Source organism: Thamnophis elegans, chromosome 6 (assembly GCF_009769535.1).
Source record: "Thamnophis elegans isolate rThaEle1 chromosome 6, rThaEle1.pri, whole genome shotgun sequence".
Taxonomy (NCBI): domain Eukaryota; kingdom Metazoa; phylum Chordata; class Lepidosauria; order Squamata; family Colubridae; genus Thamnophis; species Thamnophis elegans.
The window spans coordinates 71,182,897-71,192,990 of NC_045546.1; the positions used below are offsets into that span (position 1 = coordinate 71,182,897).

A 10,094-nucleotide genomic window follows, 5' to 3' on the forward strand; every position below is an offset into this window, starting at 1 on the left:
TTTGGTTCTGGAGATGAGGGTCTTGGCTACGGAGTTGATCTGTGCAGGGTGGTGATGGGATTGTGCGTTTAAGTATCAGTTGGTGTAGTGTTTTTTTCTGGTAGATGGTGTGTCCTAGGGAACCATTAGGTTTTTTGTAGATTAGGACATCCAGAAAGGGAAGTTGGTTGTTACCTTCTATTTCCATAATAAATTGTATTTTGGGGTGTAGGCTGTTCAGATGTGTGAGGAAGTTGTCCAGTTTTTCCTTCCCGTGTGGCCAAATTATGAAAGTGTCATCTACATAACTAAGCCAGAGTTTGGGTTTGTGTTCAGATTTATCTAAGGCGTTGGTTTCAAAATGTTCCTTGTATAGGTTTGCGATGACAATTTACTATGGAAATAGAAACTAATAACCAACTTCCCTTTCTGGACCAAGGAGTCTGTGAAATACCATGCAAAATCTGCCCAGTCACATACATTGGACAAATTAATAGGAGAATAAATGCATGCATCACAGAACACAAGAACGCAGTCAGAAAAAAGAAAAAACTTCCTCCCTCTTCCAGCACCTTAAAGCAACAAGACATGAAATTGATTTTGAAAGAACCAAATTAATCTCCAAAACTGAACACTTCAACAAGAGAATAATTATGGAAGCCATCAAAATAGAGAAACACCAACACAACATGAATAAATGTGATGATACCTCCTGCCTACCAGACATCTGGAAACTAGCCCTAGTCAACAAACGAGTCCCAGCCATGAAAACCGACACCAGACCCAGAACAACACAGGACGCAGCCACCAATCACCCTCACCAGACTCAAACCCAAACCCATCCCATAGGCCAAATGCAACCACCATCCAGAAGCCAAACCACGGCGGCATCACCAACTGCTGCACCCCCCTCCGACCCCCACACAAAGCAAACTGACACACGCCATGAACACATGGCCAGACTGCAAACTCGGAGCCAAACCAAAGTCCGAGATGTTACACCACAGCCAGCTGCTCAGGACATTACATCACAGAACTCAGGAGGTTACAATGCAAAAGCTCAGGATGCTACACCGCAGCCAACCCCCCAGGAGGTTGCAGCATAGGACTCAGGATATCACTACAATAGAGCTCAGGATGTCATCACACAGCCCATTACCCAGGTCGTTACAACACAAAAGAATAGGCACATAGCCAGTACCTCAGCCACATAGGATGTTACGAAGCAGCCTACTAATCTGCATACATCAACTCCATCAACTAATCAAGATGTTACAACACAGCCAACCAATCCGCTTACAGCAACAAAGCCAGCACTGCACACACACCCAATATTTATAAAAAGACGGCAGCTCCAATCACGCTTTGCTCGCACAAGCACGGAGCTGAAGGCACCAGCCTGAAGATGGCAAATTGGACCTTGTCGAAACATCACCATGTTTGTGTATGTAAGTATATGTATATATGTGTATATGTATATGTATGTACGTATACACACACACACACAGGTATATATATTGATTGTACATACACACACAGTTCTATTCCTTTCACATGGTACACATTTTGCTGTGAGAAACTATGTGTCTATGTAAATAATTAGCACGGTCTGATTTTCTAAGTTTAAATCCCAAAGAAGTTTAATAGTTTTTGAACAATGTGCATTCTATTCCACTGCTATATAATTGATTATTTATTTATATCCTCCTCTTCATCCAGAGTTGTTTACAGAATAAAAACAAGAAACACCCCAAGAAATACACTAGACCAGGGCGAGCTTTGGTAGTTGGGGACTGCCATTTTATTTACACAGGGCTGCAGTAGACAGAATGATGAAACTATGTCACAAACAAGGTGATGAGACCTGGATTTCTAAATGTGATGGTTTGTTTTCATTTTAGAGGTGTGTTAAGCTTAAAAATGAAGCTGTTGCCACCTCCCACTTAAAAACAGCAGGAAATCACATCTGGGCTTCTAAAATTTGGCAGTACAATTTAATGAGGCTTGAGTTGCCCACCCCTCTAGACATATAACATGGTAGTGCTTTGGCACAGAAGGTATAATTATAAAGTATAAGAAGTGTAAACACAAAGGGAAAAACTGAAGTAATGGTTGTATTTATATTTGGCTCTTCCTTCAAAAACAGGGTAGAATATAATCACAAAAATAATATCTGAAATCCCTCATAGATGTATTTAGAAAACAGTCCGCTCAAACTGAGAGCTACATGTTTTAAAAATAACTATCTGGAATTAAGAGAGAGGATATTAACCCAGACAAAACAGTGCTTGACCATAAGATGGAACCTGTCTTAACTGGTTTGTAATATCAATCAGTTTTTATTTCTGAATGACATAAACATCATTGAAGAGGTAGAGGTGAGATTTTTCAACCTCCTCATACCAGCTGTAACATAATAAAGCTTCTATATATTAATTCACATTTAAAATAAGTTCTAGACATGATTTTATCAATTCACAAAAAAGCACAATAGCATGCATAATTTGGGATATGCTGTTCTGAAGCAGAATACCAAACATTTACAGGAAGATTAGTCTGCTTTGGGGAAGTAGCTTTACATAGAAATGAGAACATCTACCTTAGAGAATCAGAAATCATCAATTACATTGGCACAGCAACTTTTGGAAGTGGAAAAAAATTACAAAGAATATGCGGGGCATGAATTTACCAATAGGAATTTGGAGAAATTTATGGGAGGCCTTTTTTAAAAATTGTAATATGTCTTCTCGCTTATGTGAACCTCTTGTGTTTCCAACATCTAAACCAAATTCAATATGCCCTGAGACTAATAATCATAGTCAAATAAAGTTCAATGGCTGAAAAGAACAGGCTTGGGGAAGGGGGGGGATAGGTTACCCACTGCTGAATTATACAGTTACACTCCCTCTCCAGAAATCCACTGAAGAAATTGTCTTCCTTAATGTTGTTGTGGAGATGTTATATTTTTGTCCTTTTTTGTGTTACATTTTAAGTTACCTTAGCTTTGAGAAAAAAGAACTCATCTTCCTTTGTTCATGATCAATTTGAGTTTTAGAAAAGAACATTTTTGCCTCCAAATTGTTTTCTTTTTTGTTCCTCTATCTTTGGATATCTCTCCCTATTTTTCCATTGTCATTCTTATCCATTCTGAACATTTCTGGATCTTTTCCTCCCACTTAAGAGATACCAGAGGGTTTAGAATCCTCTAATGGAGCTGAACTGATTACAAGCATGCATTTTTAAATTTCTTATTTATATTTCTCAAGATTTTTTAAGAGCCAGTAGCTGAATGAGTGAATCATTGTGTCTTGCACTGTACAGCTCAGGTTCTTGACCATTCGAGGAACATCAGAATATTCCCTTTGCTGCTGCTTCTATTATTTCCTCTCTTCTGTTTTCATTGTCCTACAGCTTTTAAGGCTTACCTATGTACTAGAAATTATTAGACGCTTACATCAAAGTGCTATAAAGAGGAAGGTAATAGAATGTTTCCTGTGTGTTGTACTTCTACCAATTCTGGAATTTAAAATAAAAGTGCCATGGCTTTTTACTCGGCCTGCATACACTATTTTTTTAACAATGTCTAATTATATTTGTATTTTGACAATCATAATTGTCAAAATAATTTAGCTTTAAAAAAAACTTGATGCAAGTAATCCTATGGTTTTATCATAGAAGTATGGAAACTGTATTTTCTATGCACAGAATACGGCATTTCAATCAACAAATTTCTTGTATTATATTTGCAGTAAACCTGTGTGGATGTCATACTACATGTGCAATACGGGGTAATCTTTTCAACATGATAAAAAGCTGTGATCTCTACTAGCTATATACTGCTATACTATACTAGAAATTCAAGGGCAAAAAAATCCCCACTAGTTTGTTTCTGGCATCCTACTATGCCTGAAAACAATTAAACTGGAAATTCAAAAGAAAAATATTGTTATTTCAGAATAGATGTTACAAATTAAGCCTCAAATGACTTTAAGACCTGAGATTCAAAGATAGTAACACTGTAACATTAACATTGCTACTCCATACAATTAGGATACTATATACACCATCTGTAATTTATCTATGGAAAAAGCTCCCTATTTTATAAGATACAAAATATCTTGAAATATTTAGTGCGAGAATTATTCAATCATATTAGACCTGGAACATACTATGCACTAATGAATCATACTTTTCCTAGTTTTCATATGCCTCACATTTCTTCATTTACCATATCAAATGAAAAATTAAAACCATAATTTTTAGATATAGCTTTCCTAGGGCTCCCCTTATGACGATGTTCAGATTGTCTAGGGATCTATAGGGGGGAAAGATTGACCTGATTACTCTTGCAACTGCAGTCTATCAAGTATCCTCTAACATCATTTCAATATGTATTTCTTGTTTTTCAAGTACAAACGTAATATGCTACATGTATTAATCCCTCAATGGAAGGAATTATATATGATCTCTCCTTAAAAGTATTCAAACTTTTAATACCAGGCAGAAGTTTCTGCAAGTCCTTATTTTTTCCAAACATCACAGCCAAAAAATATATCTTGAAGCAGAGAGATCAATATGCTGCTGAGTGACACTGTTTTACCAGATATCAGCCAATTGGACTTGTGCAAACCTGGGATAAGGACCTTTAGGGCAATGCCTTGGCTTCTGAGGACACTTGCTTTTTTCTTTTGCCCAGCTTCACTTGGCTTAAGTGCCATCAAGTTGGTGGCATTGGATAGATATCTGGATAGATTCCCTCCTGGATGATCCATCTTCAACTTGGGCTTTTAATTTGAACTTTTTCTGAACTCACCTATCTAAAACATTGATTATAAGCAGGGAAAAATTAGTGTTCTATGCACTTTTAATAACAGAATTAATCCAATTAACAGACCTGAATAGTAAATAAATAATAAAAATCTTAAGTTTTTTGTTGGTTACTAAAGGTGAATAAGCAGTGTCCACTGATTTTCACTATTACATAACTTTGAGCCATTATATAATATTGAGATAAAGTTTGCCAACATAAACAGAAAGGAAAAAGATATTTAAGATAACCTTTTTTTCAAAAAGAACAGAAGCAAAAAATGGTTATATCTCTAAGAAAATCAAATCAATGAACTGGGCAACACTGTTTAAAGCAGGAGGGCAAATGGAAGGAATACATAAAAACAATACTGATTTTGATGTTTCAGTACTGCCTGATCAACCAGATTTTCTTCCAAAAGGAAACAGATGTTTCAGTGGCATCAAGTAGTAGTGAACTTCCATTAACTTAGCATCTATGGAAGACAATCTATCCCAAAGAATGGTACTTTCAGAAAATTCCTGGCTTAACCCACTGATCATTTTCTTCTGTTCAAAGGGCAGAGGAAAGAATAAGGCTCGACACAAATCAGTAAGACTTAGATGAAGAACCAGAAAGTATTGGGATTATTGGAAAGTAGAATGTAGAGCATTTTGGCCTGTTTGCAGATATTTTGGCCTGTTTACTAATGAAATGAAAATTTTGTCTCTTCTGATTTTTTTAAAAAAATAATTGCATTTTGGTACAATTTCCGATTTTTGTGCTTGTGTTTTTTGTGAGATATTCGTAAAGAGACATTGAAGAACCGCTGCATTTTTTAAGAATATTATCGTTTGTAGCCAAGAATAATTAGACTTCTATAATGCTTTATGAAGGAAAAAAAAGAATTTAGAAGTCAGATTGCCATCAATCATTTGGTTGGGAAGGCGCAGCATGTATGAAAATTGATGACAAAGAGAATGAAGAATCTGGGAATGAGGGAGAAGTAAAAAGAGGAAAGGTTAGCATCAAGTCTTATATTTTTAAGCTGTTGTCTTTGGTTGAATTAACAACAGAATTAGCAGAGTACAAAAACAAACAAAAAGCCAGGAATGCAAATTTATAAAGCAGTGGTTTAAAAAAATCAGAAAGGAAATCTAATTTTTTAGAAAACATTGGTTACCATTTTTTATAAATTTGCATTCCTGGCTTTTTGTTTGTTTTACTACACTGCCCAATTCTATTGTTAATTTTATTCCACTATGTCAAATGTTGTTTCCCAATAAATAACCATGATTTCTGTGTAAGATGGGCTGAGACACTCAATCACAATGACACAAAAATCCTGATTTAGTATTGTGAGGAAATAAGGTCACAAATGAGAAAATTCTGATTCAAAAATATCCTAAAAATCTACCAAATTCAACAAAGAGCTGCTATATATCTAATATTTTTTAAATAAAATCAAAATACAGTTGTTCTCTCTTATATAAAAGTTTATTCCTAAGTTCAATATTTCAAGAATGGCACAGAACAAATCAATAACTAATGTGTGATTGCTCTTTAGCAGTTAAATAAGCCAATTATATGCACTAAATGAAATCCAAATGCACATAAAAAGCCTCGCCTAATTCAGTAACCTTTCAGAAATCAATATATCTGCCTTTCTAATTTAATCTCTTTAAATACATATGTTAGCTCAAAATTAGGAAAACAAAGTTTGTAAGAGAAATAAAAGAACAAAATAGTATTTGTTTGTTATTAATGAATAGTTTTAGGTTTTATAACCAGACAACTATTATTATTCAGACTATTTAGACACCCAAAAATGTCAACCAAGTTCCATTTTCATAAATTTTATAGTTTCTCAAATGCAACAAAAGATTGTTTGAAAAACGAATAACATGCGTTACTAGAAAAAATAACATCACCAATACCACTGCAAGATCACCTGGGAGCCTTTATTCCCAGTCATAGCAACCTTAAAGCAAAACTATTTTCCAAAGCAAGGGCTTTCAATAGTAGTAGCATTTTCACCTACTGCTTATATTCTAGAATGGTGATTGCTATGAGCACTGTTTTGTTATCCAAGCATGCATTCAACTAGTTGTTATATTATCTGGTGTTTATTACTCCCAGTGCTACAAATAAGTCTAAACCAAGACCCTAGAACTTTTAACTGATTCCAATTACATCCTGATGTATCAACATTATCATCTGTTTGAACAAAAAAAAAAAATCACCTTGGCAAGTTAGAACAGTGATATCACCAAAATATTCTTCTTGCAACTATAGCAACTAGTTCTATACTTACTTCTCTTGAAGTAAACTCCACTGAGTTCAGTAGAATTCACTCCTAGAATTGCTTTCCAGGACACTCTTGCTTAGTATTTTGACATCAAATAAACTTTTGATGCAGCAAGACATACAACCGCAGTAATGGCAGTAATGGAAATAAAGAGGCAAAAAGTTGTAAGCATGAAAGCAATAGTGGGAGCAACAACTATTAACATTATTTAAGAGGACATATCCCTTGGGTAGTGAGGGACGCTGAAGCAGATCTCAGGGTCAGCACACTTACTAGCTACAGCGCTTTCCCTTTGTTCATGCAAGGCAATGGGACGGTCCCTTCCCTCGATCGGCACCAAGCAAGATGAAGGTAACAAGCAGATCGTCCAAAACAACTTCTTAAGAAGGGGATGCCTAAATGCGCACCTGTGGCTACCGGCAAGCCACCAATTCTGAACCCAACTGCCTCGAAATGTATTGGACGGAGGACGGTGCTCGAGTCCTCCTTCGGTAACGAAAGCAAGAACTTTTTGCAAACCTCCTAAGAAAAGCCCTTCCGAGTTGGCCAGGTGCGCCTCTGGCAAAACCACGCAAAATCCTAGTCTAGCCGGGGAGGGAGGGAGGGGGGGGGCTGACTGCGCTCTTGTCCGGAGAGGGACGGTAAGGCGGCTGACCGAGAGGGGGAGGGAGACCTCGCCTGCAACAAAAGGTCGCCTTCCTTCCCGCGGCGAATGCCACGAAGGTATCAACCCACTGGGCTAGCAACGAACCCTCCGAGCAAACGCTTTCGGGCTTGCCTCCCCCCCCCCCGCCCCCCACCGGCGAGAGAGCCGGCCCGGGCCATAAAGGAGCGCGAGGCCAGAGGCCCAGAGGTTCTCGCGCGGAGCGTTGCCTTCCAGCCCTGCCGGGGATGCCCCGAGTACCCCAGGCCAAGCCGGACCGAGCTTACGTAAAGTGGCGGCGGCACCACCGAGGATCGCCGCCAGCAAGAGCATCCCGGCAAGATCGGGGCCTCCAGCCCGGCCCCTCTACGCGGCCTACAAGGGCGGGAGAAAACCATGGCTAAGCTGGCCCTCGCACCGAGGGGGCTTCCGGGTTGGCCTTCCGCCGAAGGACTCTCACCTTGTGGATTCTCTTCAGCGCCATCGCGGCGGAGCCTGTTGAGAGAGGCAAGCAGGAAGAAGGAAAGGAAGGAGGGGGACTATTTTCCGGCGGCGGAGGGAGCGCAGAAGCTTTTCGGCGGAAGCGGGAAGACAGGTGTGGGTGCCGGCCTGGGAGGGGGGGAGCCCGGTGTTCTCTATTGCCTTCTTTCCCGTCGCCCCCACCTCTTTTGCTCGCCTGCCGCCCTTTTACTGCCTTCCCTCGCCTGCTCGCTTCTCACCGTCGCTCTTCCCCCTTCTCTCCCCCAGCGCGCTCGGGCTCTTTCACTGAGTGACTGCCTCACAGAGCAGGGACTGCTCCTGCCGCATCACTCCCCGCGCGAAGTTCTTTATGACGCGAGAGGTTAATAGGATTCCTCCGCTGGACGGAGTCGAGCGACCAAAAATCACGCATGCGCTTTTGCCTGTTGTTCTGCTTGGGGGTGCGCGGAGAAGCTTCGTGGTTTTTCAACCGATCGGGAAGCGGATTATACGCCGCGCACCCGGGAACAGGTGGCCGGACACGCCACGACCCGCTTCGGCCGCGGACAAATAATTATCCTGTAAAGAGGAAGAGGGAAAGCAGGCGGAAGGATACTCTCTCCTAGGAGGAGCAAAACGAGAACCCGAGGATTTTACCGCGAGATTGTGGAAATAACAGGAACTGTGGCTGGTTGGAGCGAAAGACTCGGGGAGCTGCGTGGAATTTGCTCCTCCTTCGCGATTTGCACGAAATAACCCTTTGGCACCCCTGTTACTTAAGAAAGAAAAGGACGCAATAGATCTTCCCCAAATATTATTGCTGCTATTGTAATATATGCACAATCAAAACACACATGTTTTTCTTCGTGTTTGGTTCTGCGCCTTGGGTGTACAGGAAATACACCCCTTGGGTAAAGAACTGATCCAAATGTCGTAGTGCACTCCTTTGAAAAACTAAAATGCTGTTTGTATCTCAAAATTATACATTAGATGAATTTATAAACTTTTCAGTCTAATATATATTCCCGTATCTTTTTAGGTAATCAAATTACCAGATGCGGGCCTGCCAGATTACTTAATTAAATTACTATACCAAAATTTAGAAAAGCTCAAATGCTTGCATCCAGCAATTCTTTGTAAACTGCCAGTTTGAAAAGGAGATTCCAGAAAGTTCCATACAAACAGCAACATATTGCAAATCAAGTTATCCATATCTTTAGACTAGTGGTAGTCAACCTGGTTCCTACCGCCCACTAGTGGGTGTTCCAGCTTTCATGGTGGGCGGTAGGGGTTTGCTGTAACTCTGCTTTATAAATTTTATAAAGTAAAGTTACTTCCCTACTTTATAAATCACCATTACTGTGGAACCGGTGGGCGGTCAGAAAATTTTACTACTAACAGAGATACAAAAGTGGGCGGTAGGTATAAAAAGGTTGACTACCCCTGGTTTAGAGTGTAGAAACTACACAAACGTATTACACCTTGATTACCTCAAATTTCAGAGGCATATACTCTTACAATATCATCAAATTCTCTCTTAATAGCTGGTATGACTTGTCAGGGCCTTGCCAAGAACCATTAACTATTATATGAATTTTTTTAAAATAAAATGTTTATTTTCAAACAAACATATAACATAAAAACCTCTTCAACTGCATACAGCGTGTCGATTGGTTACAAGGTCTTTCTGCGTCCTTTCCATAGTCATCACTTGAGCTTTATCAAAATTCACATATTGTCAATCAAATATCTTTTTATACATTATTATTATACTTCATTTGTTTGCTTATCACTATTGTTTCTCCATTTTAAACAAGGTATTCTAAATATGTATCCATTTATATTATAATGATTCATTATATCATCTTCAATATATCCAATAATAAAGAATTTTGTATATCTTATTCTAAATCATTCTA

General features: G+C 39.1%; 1 protein-coding gene across 2 annotated transcripts in view; it reads right to left on the reverse strand.

Moving 5' to 3' along the window:
- The window catches only part of UBE2D2 (ubiquitin conjugating enzyme E2 D2), a 28,347-nt gene extending 19,817 nt beyond the window's left edge, over nucleotides 1-8,530 (reverse strand). Inside the window, exon 1 of one of the 2 annotated variants that reach the window (XM_032219465.1) lies at nucleotides 8,436-8,530. Coding sequence is in view for 1 of the 2 variants with exons in the window: in XM_032219464.1 (XP_032075355.1) it covers nucleotides 8,177-8,200 (24 nt within the window). In the remaining variant the exon portion in view is untranslated. Of the gene's footprint in view, nucleotides 1-8,176; nucleotides 8,379-8,435 lie in introns of those variants that run through there. The other variant, XM_032219464.1, reaches the window with a different exon arrangement.
- Between the last annotated feature and the right edge of the window lie 1,564 nt (nucleotides 8,531-10,094).